At 45.8% G+C, this 23,204-nt stretch overlaps 1 protein-coding gene across 1 annotated transcript in view; it reads left to right on the top strand.

Annotated features, from left to right (window-relative positions):
• The window catches only part of LOC144817999 (complement component C6-like), a 652,704-nt gene that overhangs the window by 572,451 nt on the left and 57,049 nt on the right, over positions 1–23,204 (top strand). Inside the window, exon 15 of the mRNA XM_078675004.1 lies at positions 596–787. Coding sequence (XP_078531130.1) covers positions 596–787 — 192 coding nt within the window. The remainder of the gene's footprint in view (positions 1–595; positions 788–23,204) is intronic.

The raw sequence follows: 23,204 nt of genomic DNA, 5'->3' as shown, positions 1-23,204 counted from the left end.
AAAAGGGCACCCTCGCTAAAGGCTGCATCTTTAGACGCTGAGTTCAGGCATACAAAACTTCATTCACTGATACCTTTTTCGGGCTACGTACGTGGGTGGCACAATCCATGCTGCAGGCCCACGAGTAGCGGTTGACTCACAAGCCCCGGCGCCCGCAGTGCCCTTTACTGGGGACTGACAAGTAAGTCACACATCCAATCAGAACACAAGTTACCACAGGAGCACCAGCGCTTTACCACCGATCAGCAGTGGAAAAGCGCACAGAAACATTATACTAACAAAAACAGAGCCAAAACCGGGAGGGCAGAAAGCAAAAACTCAGGGGAAATGTCAAAAGATGCCAAGTCTAACACTTGTGTACTGCTATTGGCCAAGTAATGATGGAATATTCTCTAGTAGACAACAAAGTAATAACAGAGAGGTCTGTGGCAGAAAATAGGGATCAGTGGGCAGAGATTAACTCCTGGGAGCAAGCTATCTTCACACTTATCTTTTTACTGCAGTTTCAAACTCACTAAAGACAATTTTACATTATGGTGCATAGTGTTTTTTACTATCTTATTAATATTTATTGTCATTTCTTTTTGCTATGCAGGAACAGTGTGCAGTAGGCCACCAGTGTCTGAACCTGTCTCCATATTCCCTTTCCAAACGGATTATAAGATTACTGAAAGTGTCCAACTAAAATGCCCACCTGGATTCCACGTTACTGGTCGAACACACTACACATGTGGAAAGGATCTGACCTGGGAGCCTCCTATTTTGAAACCAATTGCCTGTGAGAAAGGTTGGTATATTCTATGTCTGGAGGTCCTATTGCATTGTATGTTCAATAAATCTGTGTTTCTCTACATACGATGCAAAAATCTGGCCTAAAGAGTCTTCTAAATCTCCAAAGTAAAATGACAGCATGACAAGTTGAAAAATGTATAAATTGAATCCTGAGAAGGGAGATTTGACAAAATGTGTGTGTGCTGAATCTGTTGACTGGCCGACGATATTTATACTGTGCACCCTAACTTCAGGTGTGTCTTTGTCCCAGTCTTGTGTGTACCAGTAAATTCATGCATAAAAAAAGATCGATTTTTTTCTAAAATACATCAAGGAATCAGATAAAGGGGAAGGGCAGTCCAGCAGATGGGGCCCTAAACTGAAAAGGATGTACCTCCGTAACAAATATAAGATTAAAGCGTATTTTATCCACCAAATTCCAATGTGAACTTCTAACAGTCCTGGTAGAACTTCAAGTATTTATATGAGAGACGTAATCATCACAGCCCTTAAAAAAATAGACCACTCAGCTTAAAGAGGATCCTTTCTTTAAATAATTGCCAGTGCAATGCTTGCTCAGTTGCCATGATTTAATCTTCCTAAGGCCAGTTATCAGAAAGACTGCTGCATTCTGGACCCTCTTCAAAAGGGGCTATCTGTGATGCAGGCATGCTATTATATAATACATTTTATGGAGGGCTGTTCTACACTAGAAAATATTTTAGCCCTAGTAATGATTGCAGAAGACTGTGTCAAAGTGAGAAAAACTAAGGTTTATGTAGCTTTTATCGATTTAAGTAATGTGTTCGACAAAGCTGATCATCTCCTAATATTGCTAAAATTAATACATTAGGTAATCCCACATTTGTTATTCAGGCCAATAATTTGCTTATATTCTGCTAACTTGCTAAAAGTTTTGCCCAGTTCCGAACTAGCATATATCTCTAATATTCAAGTTCCAAAAAGTTTAAAACATAGAAGCATTTTATTTTATTGTTCCTGTTATGTTTTTAATATTATTATTAATTAACATTTCATAGAGCACATGGCTACCCTTTGGCATCCCAGCGCTTACGACAGCGACAGTCTAGCTTAGTAGGAATATCTGGCAGATTTTCCTGAACTGATCAATAAGCACAATGTGTATCCTCCAAAATTGGATTTTAAGCTAGTTTTGGTATTAATGTACAGTGATGATCAAATGTCGATGTTTCTTACGCTAGGTGTTCTTAGCTAGATACTGTAGCAGCTTTATTCAGAAACCCATAACTTAAGCGTGCAGAAAGGGAAGACAAAATGATGGTCACGGTGGTTTTTGGGTTGAAATCTGGAAACAAATGTTTTTATGAGGGGTCAAAATTAGAAACAGTACAGGTGGAGAACTACCTAGGGACACTTTGCTTGAATAAACTTTCTTGGTATAAACATGTCAAGGGGCAAATGTTTAAAAACTGAAGGGCTGATTACGACTTTGACGGTGCTGTTCCGGCTCTCCGCCGACACACCACTGTCAAAGCCGTGCAAGGACTTCCCGTCTTATTACGAGCTGAACTTGTGTTCGGCAGACATTCCTTTGCCTTTCCCATGGTGGGGCCTGGAAAACAGGCATCGCAATGTTAACAGCAAAAAAAAGTTCCAGCACACATGGACGGTGAAGTCTAGGCCGTGCTGGAACTATGGGGAAATGCAGACAGGGGCACATGTTATTCCGCCTGAATGTATCCCCATGGCGGGGGTGATGGGGGTCCTGTTGGGCCGCCAAAGTTTCTGCACCACCAGTTTTTTAATGGCGGAACACTTGCCATGAAATGGCTGGAGGTGCAGGAACTCGTAATATGCTCAGCGGGACTGATGCAGTCCCACTGACCATTTCATATTGTGGCGCAGCTCCGCCACCATCAGGGAATGACTGTTCAAATTCGTAATCCGGCGGACGGTGGACCGCCACTTTTTTTTTTTTTTGCGGAGTTTTATATAGCACGACCCGAATCGGGTATCAGAGCGCTTTACATAGCACCAGTTACGTTACATGAGGACACACATTCATTTTTTTTTTGTTAGGCACGGGGAGATTAAGTGATTTGCCCAGAGTCACAGGATGTTTTAGCGTCATTACAGAGACTCGAACCCAGTTCCCCATGTCCGCGGTCGAGCTCCCTAGCCGTTAGGCCACCTCCTCTCCCCACTGCTGGACCATCATGAGTGTGGTGGTCTGAAGATTGATGCACTCGTAATCAGCACTCAAGAATACATTTCAGTCATTCGGGTGACATTCCCAGCTGCTCATATGGCCTGTGCATGTTTGAAACGTATGGGAAAGATCAAATACGGTTTAGTTTGTTCAATTGTAGAGAACAGCTGCTTATCACCACCCTAACATGGTGGTCGTTGGACATGTTAGCCTCCAAAATAGCAACCATTTAGCCTATGGACTAATATGATGGCCAAAAATGGAAGTGGAAGGTTTTGCAGGTTGGATCTTCTCTCCGTCCCACAAATATAAAGCTCTGTCTTACAGCTATTAAGGTATGGGTGTCATTTGGGGCTATTCGTGGGTCTCAGCTATGACCTCCAGCTTGCTCCCTGCTACAACTGGCACTTCCTTTGTGACCCCAGGCAAAACATTTGCTTCTTCTCAGGCCAGGGGTCGCAAAGGAAGTGTCAGGAGTAGCAGGTAGCAAGCTAGAGTTCGCAGGTGCCACCCCTGACTGTCCCCAAGTGATATCCATGTATTAATGTTGAGACTTCTTTTGTCCAGTGGAATTTCTGACTTCTTCAGTGAGTTTCAGCAATGTTGAAAGCCCAGCACAGATAGTATCACTCAGATGTTCATACCACATAAACTCTATACTTCATTACCAGTCTCACTATTGGCAGTGCTGCATTTGGCAGACATCCTCATTAGTGGCATGCTTAATCAAATGAAACAAGAAAGAAACACACACACAAATAATACAAAAGAGTGCACACTGCACACCATCATGCTAGCCAGATTTAATACAGTTATACTTTAGAAATGTAAGTGATAGAAATAACTGCTTGCACAATCAATCTATGCAGCTCACCTTTTAGATGTTGTTCGATCATCACACCTACTGATGATAAGCATCATTTTGGCATTTTTTTAACATGTAGAGGACCCCATTAACTAAGGGTTTTTGTTTGTCAGTGATTATGTTTTACTACTATTCTGATGGACTTCAATTCCTCTTTAGATTAAAGAAATGCAACAAAGAAAATGAGTGTTGTTTTTGGTGGTCATTAAATTAAAGTAAAAAGAATAATTAATGGACAGAATGCAGAACAATGTCATACATTCACCCCCCAGTACAGAGATCTGGGCCTAAATCCCTCCTGTTTTTTGCTCGCCATTCCAGGTTGGACTCAGCCATATGCAAATCAGTCATGACCCTGTGCCCCATGGGAACAGCCAAGCCCGAACTACCAGACCAGGTCCTCCCTGGACTGGAAACAAGCATCCTAGGATCGGTTTCGGGCTTTCAGCCCTCATCAGCCAGGATGGCTTGACTCCAGTTGCATGGAGAGCACTGGAGAGCGTCTGGGCATACCCGTCCCACTCGGAGTGACAAATGCAAAAAGAACAATTGATGGACAGAATGTAGAACAATGTCATACATTCACCCCAGTACAGAGATTGGACCTAAATCCATCGTTTTTTTCTCACCATGCCATTCCAGTTTGGACCCAGCCATATGCATTTCATGAAGCTTTATTCGGTTCAAGTAGATGACCATAAAAGCACAAACAAAATACAGTATAATAAAACAATTATGACATATTTCATCGCGTCATATCACAACAAAAAGAGTTATGAACATTAAAATAAACATACATGTCCTAATCAATAAATATTACAGTTAAAAAATCATACTTTTCCTAGCGTTGATGCACTGGTTTAAGAACGTCGCAGTATAAAAACAGACGTCTGCCGACTCCATATTAAAAATTAAGTTCATAGCATGTGTAACTGTGCATACACCATATTTAACAAATAAAGGTTTCAAAAAAGCAATACGGAATTGTGTGTACAGTTTACAAAGCAACAGAAAGTGCACAGTGCTCTGGGTGGATACATCATCACATCTACAAGGCCCAATCGGATGTTGTTTAATATTAGGATGGGCAACTAGATGATGAGCCATTCCGAACCGGAGCCTAGTTAATACAAATTTGTGCGAATTCCTAGTTACCATGGTTAAGTATGAAGGGAAACCTTCCACTGTAATATACCTATTGTAAAAAATAACAGTGGACAAAGATCCGGCTGCAATTGCCCGCTTTCTCCCCATGTAAGTCAAAAAGGTATTTTTCATTTCAAGTTTGGGGATCATAGACGCTGCACCGGGGTTATCTAAAAGATTGAAATTGAATATGTCTGAAAAACATGTAACAACATACCTCAACCGGGGAATATTTTGGAATTTATCCAGGCGTAGACAATCCTCAGCAATAGATCTATTAAACTGCTTGTCTTCCTCTAGCCAAATAGACCGCCAAGTCATTAATGGCCTGAGGCATAATAGATCGGCCAGGTGATTAACTGCTAGTTCTCGATGAATTAACTCATTCGAGGCTGACATGGGTATAAAGAGAAGTCTTTTTAAGAATAAATGTTCCTCCAGCTCTAGGTCAGAGATACAGCTGTGGCCCCATACTCCTGCCCCATACAGAGCTATAGTAGCACCTCTAGCCTGATACATTTTTAACATATCCCTTGATCGACGATCCCCTACCTTGGCAGCAAATCTATAAATACCATGGGCGTTTTTAGCCATTTTATTCCGGATGTTAGTAAATTCATTTTTCCACTTCCTATCATTTGAAAAAGTAATACCTAGGTAACAGAATTTTGCTACCTGTTGCACCTTCTCTCTATCTATAAAAAAGGTATTTAAAACTCTGGCTTTGGCTCCACAAGTCATGGTGTAAGTTTTCCCTTTGTTAATTACCAGTTTTCTGTCTTTGATAAAAGAGGAAAAACTATCCATTAGCCGCTGTAAACCCACCGGGGTCCTAGAAAGTAAAACAGCGTCATCGGCGTATAACAACACCGGTACTGGTACACCATTAATCTGAGGGGCATCAGCATTAACTTTTTTTTAAATGGCATCGATTGCGTTAATAAATAAAATAAATAAGAGGGGAGCCAAAACACAGCCCTGTCTAATTCCTCTTCTAACACTAAATCTAGGGGTACATTCTCCTCTGGTTCCAAAGCGCACACTAGTTTTCAATTTCTCATATAATCTAGCGAGGAAAAAGATTATACCTTCTGGTGCGCCTAGCTTCAGCAGCGTCGGCCACAAGAGTGCGTGATCAACCATATCAAAAGCACTGCTCAGGTCTGCAAAGCAGAGGTACATAGAGCCAGGTTTGGCCTCAGTGTACTTCCCAATCAATAGGTCAAGATTAACGCATTGATCAAGTGTACCCCGACCTTTTCTAAAGCCAAACTGACTATCAGCCAAAATACCATTCTGCTCAGCCCAGTCCTGTAATCTCACAAGCATAACTCTGCTCATCACCTTTACCGATGAGTCACGGAGAGAGATCGGGCGATAATTTTTTGCATCAGACCTGCTACCCTTTTTATAAATAGGTACTATGATTGACTCGCACCAGGTTGCGGGGGGCTCAGTGCATACGGCTGCATTAAAAACAGTTGTAAGGAGCGGTCCCCACACCTCTGGGGCTACCCTATAGACATCTATAGGTACCCCATCTGGGCCCTGGGCTTTCCCTCCCTTACTATTGCGTATACCACTTTCAACCTCCTCGACAGAGATATCAAGCGGCAAAACAGCCCATTGGTTTGGACAGGTCTCTAAAACTCTATTTGTGTCAAAAATATAAGAGAAGTGGGCAATCCACCCTTCACTAGATACATTAGATGTTAACTCTGGTGTATTTTTATCTCTTAGGAAGGGGGAATTAACAGTGGCCCAAAATAGGGTGCAATTTGAAAGTTCTGCAGCTTGGTTGAGAGAATCCCAAGCTAATTGCTGCAGTTCGGACTTCCTCTGTTTTAGCACACGTTTATACTCCACTCTCAAATTGACTATTACATTTTTGTCCCTGGGCTTAACTACTAATGCCTGTTTAAGTTTATTTAGTGCGGCAGTGCAGTGGTGGTTAAACCAACCAGGTCCACTCCTGCGCTGCCCATTATTACGTCCTGTAAATTTGGCATCAACCGCATTATTAATTACATTAAAAAGAGATAAAACTTTCCCAAAATCAAATTTATTTTCAAAAATAAAAACTATGTCCAGCAGGCTCTCCTTAATTATAGAGGTGGATAATTCATTTGCCTTTTCTCCTGTCCATCTTAGCCTTGTACCATTGGTCCTGTGAGGTTCCACATTTGCAATTATGTTGCCTACATCAGTCAAACAACCTGCCCAAAGGTTGGTGTTAAAAATAATTTGATTATGATCACTTAATGTGGTAACTTCAATTCTAGGGGGGACACAGTAGGGAATAATGTTCGACGAAACTATCACATGGTCGATGATAGAAGTGGCATGATGGTTTTTAAAAGTAGGAATGGGCAATCCGTCAACACCTTTGCCACACTCCACAATTTCCAGATTATAACAACACATGAGCTTATGCAATGCTTCGCCATACCCACTGTGACCAAAATGCAAAATATCACACACCTCATTATTAGTAACCCCACATACCTTCTGTGCTGACATTTCACACAATCCAATGTTAAAATCCCCCACCCATATAAAATCAAAAACAACATTCGCCTCCTGACACAAATTGTCAATAGCAACGGACAGATCTATAACTAGTTTAGGCCTGTTCCCATTGAAAATGTTGTTATAATAATTAATCAATAAAATGTTGTGCTCTTTACCCTCTACTAACCAGAGGATCTGAACAAGGTCACCTACTGGTATGTACCTATTAACCACAATAGGGCATGAAATGGTTACAAGTGTAAGAAGACCCCCTTTAGGTCTACCTAGGCCCCCACCCATCGCTAATAAGTTATAGGAAACGAATCCATCATAATTAGCTTCACTCAGACTCCAAGTTTCCTGAAAGCATAATATATCATAGGTGTTAATAAACTTTATCCAGCACGGGTCTCTCTCCTTTGATCTCAATCCTGCCACGTTCCAGCAGACAATTATTGCACCTTTATCCCTAACAATAACACTATTATCACTCCCCCCATTCTCAATCTGATTCATTTTATTTAGGTCCTCGCATTCAGGCAGGGCTTTTCACACAACCCATGATCAATATTTGTACTCATACCAGTGTCAGAGGACACATCAATACCCTCGTCAACGGCCACAAAAGGATTTATAGGCTCCTGAGATCAAAGATCCCCTATTGACTCGGGTCAATCGTTAGCATCCAAAGAATTTAAGGTCTGGTATCGATTCTGTATCACAAGATCAGGTTGTGACCTCTGGCTAACCGGCCCAGGGTTACCCCTCCTACCATCACGGGAGGAAATACTAGGAGGACTATAGAAAAAACCAAGCGAGCGGGCACACACATTTCCCTCAGTAATTGGAAGGGATGCAGCTCTCAGTAATACAGTAGCTGCATGTTGTGGGTGCTTGAAATTTATTATGACACAATCCCCCCTGAAACATTTCCTGGAGCTTCCAATCCAATTCACCCTTCTGGTAGTCAAAACCTGATCTGAGAATGCAATAGGGAAGCCACAGAATCTAGTCAACCAAGACACAGTTTTATTTTTTAAGGTCTCATGGGTTTCCTGATATTTGCCATTGTCAGCTGGGGGAACATTTGTTAATACTACCACGTACGGGGCACAATCAGGGGGGAGATTGGTGGCAACTATGTCTTACTTCTGTCCAGTCTTCGCTCCTGTCGGCCCTTGTTACGGCCTGGTTGTTACAGACAGGAGGCAGGGAGGCTGATAAATTACAAGTAACATTTTTGCTGGCACCCACATCACTCTGCAGAGTAACATCCTGATTATCTCGGTCACTTGATGGTATTATCGTTTTGCTACCCTCTACTTCCATTGATTTTTTAAGTAGTCCACCCAGCCTATTTACTTCAGCAGTAAGCTGGTAAATTTTGGTCATAAGGGGTTTTACAATGCCCTTGATCTTAGAGTCAACAATACCCACTAAGTTCTTAATTAAGTCTGCATCCATCCTAACAATGTCATCTGTAACCTGGCTATTATCCTCCTTGTCTGGGATATTAGGAGGAGTGGCAGCTCTTTTTCTTACAGGGCGAGATCCTCCTCGCTTAGCTTGTACTTTTCGACATGCCCTCACCACTCTAGGGACTGGGGTACGTGGATGCTGGACTGTGGTATTAATTGAATCATCCAGATCGACTAGGTTAGGGATGTCCTGCCCAGATGTATCTTTAACAGAAGTGTCATGGTTATTGGTGCTACTCCTTTCATCCAGTACCAGAGCAGCCGGCACTGTTTCTATTATGGGTGGCGGGGGGGGGCTAGCTAAACCCAGCGACTGGCGCCTTTCGTTATTGTTTATCAAAAGGGTCCACCTCACGTAGGGTGAGTGTATATCCAGATGTCAGTGGAATACACCTTGTTTGTTAAAATACCCCTCACACACCAAAAGGGCCCTTGGTGTCATGCTTCATCATCGGGGTCTTCCCGTCCCGCTGCGGGACGGGGCAGTGCTGCGACAAGCGACTACGCTGGAGCACCTTTAGATGGGGGTGCTATGTGTATGGAGTGAGTGTCAGTGGGGTCAGGAGGGATAGAGAGAGTGAGGTTAAAAAATACCTGGCCTAGTGGTAAGAAAAAATATTTATTAAACACTGGCTGGTATTATTAAAAATAGTGAAGCGGAGAGAACGAGCAGGTTAATGGGCTCTCTCTCAAGTGTGGGTCAACATGTTTCGAGGCATGAAGCCTCTTCGTCAGGACCTAGGGGAAGATGCCCCTGTCACTCACTAGTGTTACTCCACAAAAAGTAGTAAAAAAGTGTATGTAAAAAGAATGGGTGAAAAAAATAATCTATCAATGTGTGTAGTTATAAATTTTATAATTACACAATTCGTACTACTGTCAAACTAATGATGTAGTATGCCTGCAAGACAAGAAAAGGTGATTATAATTGCGCGGATCCCAAATGCGCTTAGCTCTTAGTCACCTGTGAGGGAGGAAGAGACACACAGACATATATACCGACTGAGGTACTGGGATCTTTCGTGAGAAGGAAAACACATTTAGGGATTACATTCACTCACACACGGTAATGGGACACATATGAGGTGGTTTTAGCCAGGAGGGTAGTTGGCACAGTAGTACGAATTGTGTAATTAAAAAATTTATAGCTACACACATTGATAGATTATTTTCTTCACCCATTCTTTTTACATACACTTTTTTACTACTTTTTGTGGAGTAACACTAGTGAGTGACAGGGGGATCTTCCCCTAGGTCCTGACGAAGAGGCTTCATGCCTCGAAACATGTTGACCCACACTGGAGAGAGAGCCCATTAACCTGCTCTTTCTCTCCGCTTCACTATTTTTAATAATACCAGCCAGTGTTTAATAAATATTTTTTCTTACCACTAGGCCAGGTATTTTTTAACCTCACTCTCTCTATCACTCCTGACCCCACTGACACTCACTCCATACACATAGCACCCCCATCTAAAGGTGCTCCAGCGTAGTCGCTTGTCGCAGCACTGCCCCGTCCCGCAGCGGGACGGGAAGACCCCGATGATGAAGCATGACACCAAGGGCCCTTTTGGTGTGTGAGGGGTATTTTAACAAACAAGGTGTATTCCACTGACATCTGGATATACACTCACCCTACGTGAGGTGGACCCTTTTGATTAACAAAATCCTAGTAAAGAGGAGAACGTGCCCACCTTGGTGCCCATCGGCAACACCTCTTCACTCCCCCTTTTTGATTTTTTCCTATTCTTCGGACAGCGCGCAGCTGTGGGAGTTGTTTTTTCTCGAGTGTTTCGAGACACCAGAATTTCTGGACCTACACATAGCACCCTATTAGGCTGCCCTGTGTTTACCTTTCACGCACATCACAGTTATTACTCACACATAGTCACGACACACACGTTCTGATTAGCCATCAACCATGGAGGATGCAGGCGGCCTTACCTTTGACGACGAGGAGGTCGATAGAATCTTAGCCACGCTTCGCCCTTTTGAAGGACTAAGCAACACCGAACCATGCATGAATGACAGCGACTGGGATGAATTGGCCGTGCTCAGGAGAACACAGATAAAGACTGCTTTACACGGTTTATTCATTTCAGAATATCTGAAATCGAAAACAGCCCCGTCTGGGTTAATAGTTAAAAACGAACCCTTCATTTTTACCCATGACCTTGAGTTTAAGAGAGACTGGTCCCTCATAAGCTGGAGATGTACCAGGGATTGGCTGGTCCTCATTATAAAGACTGCGACCAAGCTAACACAGGAACTCAAAATCGAAATCACAAAACTAGAGGTCAAGATCAAGAGCTACCTTTCCCCCACCGCCCTTAAAAAATGACTTGAGGAACTGAATCAAGAGATGAGCGACTTCGAACTCACTCTGAAAAAAAGTAAATCTAAAAAACACAAAAAAGACACAGAGGAGTTCACACAGGAACGTATTTACTCCTATATCAAGAAAGATTACGTGTCCAAAAATCAAAATAGCGATCAGGACACTAACTTCTCTGACACTAGCTCGAATAGCTCTAACTCCAGCAGAAATAGCAATCAAGGTGCAACTAGAGGGAAACCTTCCTTTAGGGGACAATTCCCAAAAAGCGGAAGAGGCTGGGCACCATACCAGGTACCTCCAGGGTACATGCAATATCAACCGGTACCACCCTTTATGGGTAATCAATTTCAGCCTTGGGACCAACAAGCTCCCCCATTCAATTACTATGGGCCACCACCTTTTTTAGGCCAGCGCCGAGGCCCCCGAAGGGGAAGAAGTCGAAGAGGCACGCAGGTCCATTGGAACCAACTACCAGAGACCGCACCGGGTGTGTCAACCCGGAGCCAAACAGCCTCCACCAGCCGGGGAACCTAATAGTGAACCTGTCAGACCACCAGCTAACGGAGGCCCAAGAGAACGTTTTGTCCAAAGGGCTAGGTTTTGTCCCCACGAATAAAATGGACAAATTTAAAATCTGTCAGGAGGTAAAAGAGTTCATGCGGAAACTTAAACTTAGAGCTTTTTTTCAGGACTCTACCAATGAGAGAACTGACCAGTCAGACACCGGGCTAAAGAAAAAGTCAACTTTCACCCCGTTAGACTCCGCCATACCTGTAGAACTCTTGACCTTCGAGATAGCTGTGATGGAAGACATAGAGAAGTTGCCCACTAGTGATAAATCCACCTTTCAAAACACTTCCAGACTGGAACAGGCTGCACTTCACGAACTTGCCAACAATCAGGATATCGTGATTAAACCAGCCGACAAGGGTGGGGCCACAGTTATACAGGCCTACAGTAACTATGACAGGGAATGTAGAAAATTGCTGAACGATGAACGCAACTACCAAGTGTTAAGAGAAGATCCGACTGAAGAGGTGAGGATCTGTATCCTGGTAATGATCGAGGAAGCCAGAGCTCATGATTGGCTCACCAGGAAAGAGAGTGAATTTCTGATCCAAGACAATCCTAAAGTACCCTACTTTTACACTATACCGAAGATTCATAAGGACGCCCCCTATCCACCCGGGCAACCTATAGTGTCCGGTATTAATTCAATCTTGGAACCGTTGTCTAAATTTGCTGACGCATTTCTTGGACCCATCGTGCAAACAACTGATACCTACCTTAGGGATACCAAGGCAGTCCTTCAAGTGATCAACGAGATCTCCTTTGACCCAGAACATGATCTTCTTTTGGGCCTCAACGTAGAAAGCCTCTACACGAGTCTTCCACACAGAGAGACTTTGGAAATAATAGAGGAGGTACTGTTCTCCGCACCTTGGGATTACTATACTCCAAGACAGGTGGTCCTTGAATGCAATTCCCTATCTCTAAAGAAAAACTTTTTCCAGTACGAAGACACGTACTTCCTACAGAGACACGGAACAAGCATGGGAAGCACTTGTGCCCCCAGCCTGGCGGGTCTGTACGTGCATCACCTGGAATCTACAAAAATTCTTAATCACCTCAATCCCTTCAGGCACCATGTACTTACATGGAAAAGATACATTGATGACATATTAGTCATCTGGAGAGGTGACCTTGACTCTGTCGCCCAGTTCATGAATTGGTTGAACCAACAGGACCAGTTCCTCAAATTCACTCACACAGCTTCCAATGAAAATCTAGTTTTTCTTGATTTGAACATCTACCCTAAAGACGGTAGACTTGAAACATGCACTCATTTTAAACCGACAGCTAAGAACAGTCTGCTCCTTTACAGTAGCTTCCACCCGCGACACCTGCGTGAGAATATTCCATATGGACAATTCCTCCGCCTGCGGCGTAATTGTAGCAACATTAATGAGTTCAAAACACAAGCGGCTGAATTAGAGTGTAAACTTCTGAACAGAAAATACCCCAAAACCATTGTTCGTAAAGGTCTCAAAAGAGCCCGTAACAACAACAACAGGGAGGCTCTATTGGAAGACACAGAGGTAAAAGAACCAGATCTACGCCCGATTTGCGTAACAACTTTCAATACTAATTCCAACCGTATCACAAAGATTGTTAACAAACACTGGAGACTGCTAACCTGTGGGAAATTGAATTTTCCTAAACCTATGTTTTCACATAGAAGGGGAAAGAATTTGAAAGACCTGTTGGTCCACACTAGACCTAGGAAAACAGGAAGCAATGAACCCCGAAGACTTACAGCGGTCAGTGGACATCATCCATGTGGCTCCTGTGTATCCTGCCAATACACACAGAAAAGCCAAGACATCACCTTCTCCAACCAATCTACATGGAAGCAGCGTGCTTTTACTAATTGTAATAGCCGCAATGTGGTGTATCTGATCACCTGTCCCTGTAACAAGGAATATGTTGGCATGACCAGTCGACCCATTAAGATTCGAATGGGGGAACACCGCAGCAATGTACGCTGCAATAGGACAACAACAAAAATGGCTGCACACTTTGCTACCATGGGACACAGTGTCCATGACTTAAAATGGACAGTCATTGAGGCCTTCCCTAATGACAAAAACCTCCTATCTAAAGAACAACGCTGGGTCTACCGTCTGGGGACACACCACACTGGCCTGAACGACGATATTCCCTGGTCCCAACTCAGCGCCTAGAGAGGGGTAGAACAAATAACCTATGCAACAAGAGTAATGAGGGCTCCCCGTATTTGCAATCCCATCAAAATCACAACTGATATGAGCATGCTCCAACCAGTGCACTATGTATATGCAATTGGTCCAGGAGCCCTTGCTTGTTTCACCATTACAAACTGCCTCTTACGTATTAACTGTCTTCCGGCATGGCTCTACTAAATACACACGTGCTGACTGAACCTCTCTACAGATTACGATGAGTATGTAACTGCGCATGCGCGCAGGCCTGAGATAGTGCATGGCTCGACTACACGCACGCGTGTTGACGGGACCTCTGTGCATGCGCCTTGGCCGCAGATAGCGCACGGCTCTACTACACGCACGCGTGCTGATTGGACCTCTCTGCATATCACGAGAAGTATGTAACTGCGCATGCGCGCAGGCCGAAGAAAGCACACTTCAGTTATATACTTTACGCATAGACTCGGACAAGTTTAAACTCTGGCACTTGTAGTCATCATTTATTGCCGAGTCTAACGTAGCATCAACAACAGCTCTCTACGAAAATTCACCTTTCAACGATGGCCGCCACAGTTACTAGACCTATGGCTCCATCTGTATCGGCACACCTACCTCGTTAACTAAACAATTAACCAATTACACCAGCATATAAAAACCTGTCTATCTTGCTTCCTCCATATCCACGGAAGCCGCGGACGAAGGAGGAAGCACCACCGTGCTGGGGGCTGAGTAAGTACGGCATAGCCGATCGAATGGGACGGTCTCGTAGCCTCATTTAGACCCTTGTTCCCTGATACATGGAGACCAAAAGAACAGTATAAGACAACATTGTGTGTATTCTCATTTAGACCCTTTCTCTCTGATACACGGAGACCAAAAGAACTGAATAAGACAACATTGTGTGTATTCTCTACCTTTTATCTCTCCTTCTGTAGTTGCGACCCCATATTACCCTTCTGTCTAGAACCGGCTCATGAGGCATTGATTCCTCTTCCTGATAAGTATGTATTCGGTACCAACTACCCTCCTGGTAAAACCACCTCATATGTGTCCCATTACCGTGTGTGAGTGAATGTAATCCCTAAATGTGTTTTCCTTCTCACGAAAGATCCCAGTACCTCAGTCGGTATATATGTCTGTGTGTCTCTTCCTCCCTCACAGGTGACTAAGAGCTAAGCGCATTTGGGATCCGCGCAATTATAATCACCTTTTCTTGTCTTGCAGGCATACTACATCATTAGTTTGACAGTAGTACGAATTGTGTAATTATAAAATTTATAGCTACACACATTGATAGATTATTTTCTTCACTCATTCTTTTTACATACACTTTTTTACTACTTTTTGTGGAGTAACACTAGTGAGTGACAGGGGGATCTTCCCCTAGGTCCTGACGAAGAGGCTTCATGCCTCGAAACATGTTGACCCACACTGGAGAGAGAGACCATTAACCTGCTCGTTCTCTCCGCTTCACTATTTTTAATAATACCAGCCAGTGTTTAATAAATATTTTTTCTGACCACTAGGCCAGGTATTTTTTAACCTCACTCTCTCTATCACTCCTGACCCCACTGACACTCACTCCATACACATAGCACCCCCATCTAAAGGTGCTCCAGCGTAGTCGCTTGTCGCAGCACTGCCCCATCCCGCAGCGGGACGGGAAGACCCCGATGATGAAGCATGACACCAAGGGTCCTTTTGGTGTGTGAGGGGTATTTTAACAAACAAGGTGTATTCCACTGACATCTGGATATACACTCACCCTACGTGAGGTGGACCCTTTTGATTAACAAAATCCTAGTAAAGAGGAGGACGTGCCCACCTTGGTGCCCATCGGCACCACCTCTTCACTCCCCCTTTTTGATTTTTTCCTAGCCTTTCGTTATTGATCTTACTGACAACCTTCACTAAGTAGTTGTATAGTGTGTGCGGTGCCTGAGTAGCCTTTAACTTAGACATTATTCACGCCTCAACGAACCGTTAAATAGCTTCAAATAGGTAAAACTGAAATGAAACCAAATGAAGAACACACCAAATGGTATATCCCCTGATTAAAAAAGAAAATATACGAACATTCAGCATATACAATGAATGCCGGCTATCAATGAACAAAGTTTATGGCCCAGTCCAGTCTGTTACTGTCTAGGACTATCTTAGACTGTCCGCCCTTTGTCCGGGCTTCGTCTCGCGCTGCGTGACCCAGAGTCTGGTTTAAATGTCCGGTGATTAGTTGGGTGGGGCTCGGCGCAGGTGTGCTCACGCACGGGCTCCTGGTCCACGGAGTCCGTGCGTTACCGTCAGAAGGCCCCCACAGGAATTCTCGGCAAGCAAAACGGCAACCAAAGCGCCCGGTAACTCTCCCCGCAGTCCAGTTCTGTCAAGCGCTGTCTCCACACAGCGAAGCGGGACCCGCACCAGCGGGTCCGGCGAGAGGTGATAAAGGCCGGTGATTAGTTGGGCGGGGCTCGGCGCAGGTGTGCTCACGCACGGGCTCCTGGTCCACGGAGTCCGTGCGTTACCGTCAGCAGGCCCCCACAGGAATTCTCGGCAAGCAAAACGGCAACCAAAGCGCCCGGTAACTCTCCCCGCAGTCCAGTCCTGTCAAGCGATGTATCCACACAGCGAAGCGGGACCGCACCAGCGGGTCCGGCGAGAGGTGATAAAGGCCGGTAATTAGTTGGGCGGGGCTCGGCGCAGGTGTGCTCACGCACGGGCTCCTGGTCCACGGAGTCTGTGCGTTACCGTCAGAAGGCCCCCACAGGAATTCTCGGCAAGCTAAACGGCAACCAAAGAGCCCGGTAACTCTCCCCGCAGTCCAGTCCTGTCAAGCGCTGTCTCCACACAGCGAAGCGGGACCCAGCCATATGCAAATCAGTCTTGACCCTGCGCCCAATGGGAACAGTCCAGCCCGATCTGCCAGGCCAGGTGTGTTGGACTTGGCCCTTCTGGCAGGTTCACCCCTGAACTTTTTGCTTTTAATTGTGACATGGTGTTAGTGATTTTTGGTTTCTGCGCACTTTATCACTGTGTCCCAGGGTAAAGTGCGTGCGTGTGGTGAGATAGGCCTGCCCTCCCATTGGAATGCATGGGGAATGTATGTGTCCCTGGTAGTTCCTGATGCGTGGGGTGTGCAGGCTGGAGTCTGGTATGTGCGGACTCGTGTGATTGAATGCTGTGCAATGATGTATGCTGCATCATTGTGTCTAGTGTGGAAGTGCCACTTTTAGACATTGGTGTGCATGTGCAGTAAGTATGCTGGCGCTTGATTGGCTGAAGCTGGCTGGGGAGCCTGGCTCCAAGAGTCTGTGTGGGTCTGCCCCGGTGGTGAATGGAGAGATTAGCATGCTGATGTGAGGGAGGGGCTGCACCTGGGTCCTGAATAGGGCTGGGCTTTTCCCACACAATGCTGGCTCCGCCCCCTGTGGTGCGACTGATGACCCTAGCCTGCCTGGTGAATGGAAAGGGTGGCTGGGAAAAACAAAGTACTCCCAAAACCAGCTGCGACTGGTTTCTCCCCCACCCTGCACCTTTAGACAAAGGTTTTCAATGTATAAAAGGAGGCTGTGACCTCTTGTAAAATGTTCTTGTTCCTGACTTGAATCTACCAGGGGCGTGCTGCTGCTGGGGCCCAGGGGAAGGCTTGCCTCCCTGGGCCCTGCCCAGCCCCTGGCTGCCTGGATGCCTGCTGGACTGGGATGCTGGAGGACTTGTCCTTGTTCTTGGGAGCTGCTTGCTCCATCTTTTGATGATCCAAGACTTTGTGGGACCCTCTTGCCCTCCTCACCTATGGGGGCCAGATTGCTGGGGACCCTTCTTGTTGTAGGGGTCATTCCTGAGGGGCCTGGTGCTGTCTGTGCCCCTTAGCGCCTTGAGGGCGCTTTATTTCTCATTTCTGTGCAGAGCGCTGTCGTTTTCCCGAGGAGGGAAGCGCTCCTGCCCTTTGCGTGCCCCTCGCAGGTGCCCACCCTGCGTTATGCAGTAATTGCTTCATTTTTGTTAGATACGAGTGCCCACCTCGCTTCGACATTTATTTTATCAACCGAGGGTGCCCACCCCTCATTTTGCCCCCGTGAAATCACTGCCGCGGCCCTCGCGCTGCCCACAGGAAGTCAGGCACCGTAGGGCCTGATGCGGGGCGGGACTTCTGGCTGTGAAAGGAAGTCTCGCCCGCTGCCGTGTGATGATTGGAGGAGCGCGGGAAGAAGGAAGTCCCGGATCCTCGCCGGCTCCATCTGCAAAATACCCGGTCCTGAGATGGGGGACCGGGTGAAGACTGATGCCGAGGTGAGGCGGGGCTCCCGGAAGGTGGGAGAGTCCCGCAAGCCTGCCGCTTCCAACGAGCAGCTGCACCGGATGAAGAGGAGTCCCCCCCCGAGAAGCCCGGTGAGTGAGGAAGGGCTGGGGGGGGGAAGCTCCGTGAGACCAAGTCTTGGCTGTGCCAGTGCAGGCACAGAGTCAGAGCGGCCCCGTGTGCTCAGTGGGCCGCTCCAACGATTGGGCATCTCTACCAGGGGCCCCATGGAGGTCCCGGGGGCCCGTGGTCACCTAGAGCCCGGGAGGGGCTCCCACGACAGGGGGCATGTTTCCTTCAGGGGCCTAGATGGCTCCCCCACCCCCCTTGATTGTCTAGAGCCTGAGGGCTCCAACGAAGCCACCACCATTATTTTTAGAGCCTAGAGGGCACCTTGTGACACATTATTTTGAGAACCCAGTTAGCTCCCAAACAATTTGGACCCAATAGTTCAACCGGGCCCAGAGGGGCCCAGTCTTCAGTGTTGAGGAGATCACTCAATTATATGTTCTATGTTCTAAAAGTGTTACTTCTAAAAGTGCTTATTCCTGACAGTGGTCCAGGTGGCCCTGTCCTGTACATATATCCCCTGCAAATTCTGCCCGTGCCTGTTGGCACATTGTAAAGTATGTGGTTATTATCTAATCGGTTTTGGTGTAATACAAAGGCTATTTTTACATATAACCTTGTGTGGAGTTTCCTTTGTGGTGGGCCTTGGGTGTTGTTGCTGGGGGTGCATGCGCAAACACTTAACTCACATTGCCTCCAAGTTTAGCCTTACTGCTCGTGCTACGTTACCAAGGGGGTGAGCAGGGGTTATCTTGGCGTGTAACTCCCTTGCCCTGACGTGGAAGTGGTGGTCTCTGACTGACTTTGGCGCAAGCCCTGGCCAGCCAGGGATCCCATTTCTAACATAGGTGTTTGCTTTGTTCGCCTTAAGTTGGCAGGGTATGTCCAGATGTGAGTCCCTTGCTCACTTTGCCACTGGATTCAAGCTAGCCTGGCTGATGAGGACTGTTAGCCCGAAACCGGTCCCAGGATGCTTGTTTCCGGTCCAGGGAAGACATGGCTTGGCAGTTTGGGCTGGACTGTTCCCATGAGGCAGAGGGTCAAGACTGATTTGCATATAGCAGTGTCTGAACTCGGGTGGAAAAGAGAGCTAAAGAACGATGATGGATTAAACCCAGATCTGTGACTGGGGGTGAGTGTCTGAAAAGTTTCAGTGCTCCGTCCATCATCTCCTAGTGTTTGCTTCATTAACTTAAAGTAACCAAAAGACTAGCATTAGACTTGCCTTGCTAACTCTCCAAAGGGCAAAATCTTTAAAAATCTCGTGTTGATGGCTACCAAGGGAAAATACCGGATTTTTCCATCAGGTGATTGCAGACATGCCAAACACCTGATCTACTACAGTATTTTCAGTATGATAAATAATAAGATAGCCACTATAAAAAGGTTAATACACATTTCTAGGCAGCACAAGTAGGTATTGCGAAATATGTCCAGGTGCTGCTATTTGGTGCTCTTGTCCCAACATCCTTTACATTTTCCCTTACTTCATATATTAAATGGTGACCCTTACTATTAAACTGCCCAGTCAGGATTACATGGCCATTGGCCTGTATCCACTATCCACTTTTTCTCTGCTTGTTAGTTGGACTTTTTACAAAATCAGTGTTTGACCAATCTTGACGCACTAACTTGTAATTCAAAAATATAATCTTACTTTTGGTTGCAATAAAGGCTTTCCAAGGGTAAAATACCAAGTCTTGATGTTCTGTTGTATTGAGTTAATACTAGATCCAAAATAATGGCTGCATTGTGAGTAACAATGTGTAGAAGCTCAGAACCTATGCATTTATTTTACTGATACTGAAATCTCCTAATTGAAGAACTTTAAGCAACAGCAATTGGAGGTCAATTACATGATTTATACGTTCTTATAGGATGGGCGAATCATACTCCATACACCATTGCGTTGATGGAATCACGATTTGAGTTTCACTTTTAAGAGGTTAGCAAATGTTCAAAAGACTAGCTGGATAGGGTTTCAATTTTGTTGAGCAATATAACTTTAATATGGATTAAGGCAAACCCCATCTTCTCTTTTCTTGTCTGTAATAATTGTGAATTGTACCTGAAAACAGAATAAAAACTACAAGAATCTGTTGATAACAGACTACAAACTACAAGAATCTGTTTCACCTTGTGAAGAATCTACTTCTCAAAGGGTGAAAAGAATGCCTCAGTTTTAGGTCTGGATTGGCAGCACAGATATCAAACAGATTGTTTGCTTACAAAATATTTAGATTGGGGTTTGGGTCCTCCCCTTCAACTACTGGATTTCTCTCACCCGATTCTATTGGCTGTTAAGTTTTATCTTTTCAACTACTTCCATTTAATTGAAACTGCTGACTCCCTCCAATGTGTCTCGCTCTGATCCTCTTCATGCTCCTGGTCCACTCCTTTGCTTCTGTGCTCTTCACTCCCCCACCTGCCACCCTCTTGTATGTCATAAGTACCCTTCTCTTCTTCACCTATCCACTCCTTGTTCTTCCAGCTGCCATGTTCTCATAGGTCCCTTCCAACCTTCCTCTGTGCACTTCTTGTTTCCACACCCACTTTCCACGATCTTGTTGACCAAGCCAGTCCTTCCCGGCACTTTCTTTTAAGTGCCACCAGAACTGGGTATTTTTTTTTACATTTCATGGAAAGGGAAGTTGACCTATACTATGCATTTAGGAGCTTATTTACAATCCCTTGCGGTAGTGGTGCAGCACTTTTTTTGACAATTTGTAGACCCATATCTACGAGGCCACGTAAGACTACTTTGGCTGGCTTTTTATGCCCTTATAGATATGGTGTAAGGCAACGCAGCGCAAGTCACTGCGTTGCCTTACACTCTGTCAGGGAGGCATTTCAAGGGCGCTGCGGTGGGTGTTCCCAAGCAATGCCCATGTGTTTTGTCGCATTCACAGATTTATGTTTATTTCTCCTCGTTGTTTCCTCTTTCTATGTGCGCTTCATTCTGCAGCACACATAGAAAGAAGGAAACGCCTCTTAGGATCGTTTTTGTGCAGGAAGGCTCCCCATCAGAGGGCAGGGGGCTGTGCCGTGATGTCATTTGTCCCAGGGCCTTGCCTGTCTCGCCCCGAATCGGGGAGTGAAGAGGCAGCCACCACCTTTAAAGGCTTAAAAGGCATGAACACAGTAGTGGGTCAGAAGAGGGGAGGCCTGCAACAAACACACCTTGCATAGTGCAGACCCACCTCGGGCCCCCTTTAGATTTCATCCCCCGAGACCGTATGCGGAGGAGGAGTCCCTTGCCTCAGGAGACCTGACACACGGCCCACGAGGAAATTCTGCTGTAGTGGGGGTGGGAAAATTGGAGTCTTCATTGCACCTACTTTGGACCTATTCTGAGCTCCAACAAACCAGCACTCCCTAGGATCCGAGCATAGGCAGCCCTGTGCTCCCCCAGCATCCCAGAAACAGGAGGGTGCGACTGAGAGGTGTTGTCACTAGACTCTCACATCGCTCAGGGTGGAAGAAGAGGAGAGGTGGGGGGAGTTTCACATGCACACCCCGTCCCCCAACCTGGGTGCTGAAGCATTAGCAGTACAACAGCATGACAGCAAGGACACAACCAGCTGTAGCAGTAGGTCCATAGAAAATTGGAAAAGCGTAGGCCTAAGATACTAACCCCACCGGGGGTCGTGTCTATGGAACGCAACTCCTGCCACTGTGAGAAACTTAGTCTGGGATAGCAGGCCCCCCCCAGCTGGCACTTACTGAGCCCTGGACTAGATCGCGAATAGCGGACCCTCTCTTCCCCCCGGATGGCGCTTGCGTGGCCATCCCCCTGATCATGAGGGCTGTAGAGAGTGAGGCACGGGGGTGCTGGTGTTGTGCCCCTCTGAAATGGCCATTGCGGAGCAGCAAGGCACATCCTGCTGGAAGCGGAGCCCTAGTGTTCAGACCTGCCCACAATTTGGCCTCCAGTATTAAGGAGAAGACTGCAGCCCCCTCAGAGGAGGATCAAGCCAGAGAACAGTCATGGCAGTGAACACAAGAAAGGAAAATCGGTCACTAAATGACATGTTTAGGAAGCAGGAAGGTACAGCACAAGAGGATAAACAACCACCGACTACTTGTGACACCAGGATGAAATCGGATGAGGGAAATGGCCCACTAAGTCCTTCCTGGAGTGCACCTTTGCTTCCCTGTGAGCCGACCTTCAGGTTATGAAAGTGAAGCTAACATCGGACCTTCGGGAGGTAGGGCACCAAATGGAGGAGGCTGGTGACAGGTTAGCCGACCTTGAGGATTGAGAAACGAGCCAAAGAGAAGAGCTGGAGTGGATACAACAAGAGGTACTGAGACTCAAGGAACAAAATCTCGACCTCCGGGCACACAATGAGGATTTTGAGAATTGCTCCAGTTGTAATATTCACATTAGGGGCGTACCGTCTAAAGCAGAGGAGTCCAACCTCTGTGACTATGTCTCTGATCTCTTCAGACATATCCTAGGACAAGCAAGTGAAGCAAATCAGCAGCACAACCGTGCCCACAAGGTTGGTCCCCCCAGATTCAAAAAGACTCCCCGCTGATATCCTGGTCTGTGTGCACGACTTCCAAACAAAAGAAGACATCCTTAAGAGTGCCCGGGAGGTGCAGTCAATTAAAATTTGAGGTCACACCCCAGTGCTGTACCAGGATCTCTCCTGGATCACTCTCCAGAAATGTAGAGACTTCCGCCCTGTGACAGAACATTTGAGGAAAGCTAACATTCCGTACACTCTGGGCCATCTCTTCCGGATAATGTTTTGCCTCGAAGGAACTCTGCACCAATTGAGATCCCTTCACCT

Source organism: Lissotriton helveticus, chromosome 2_1, assembly GCF_964261635.1.
Source record: "Lissotriton helveticus chromosome 2_1, aLisHel1.1, whole genome shotgun sequence".
Classification (NCBI taxonomy): domain Eukaryota; kingdom Metazoa; phylum Chordata; class Amphibia; order Caudata; family Salamandridae; genus Lissotriton; species Lissotriton helveticus.
Note: the sequence above shows the minus strand (reverse complement) of the source record. Positions and strands in the feature narration are given on the sequence as shown.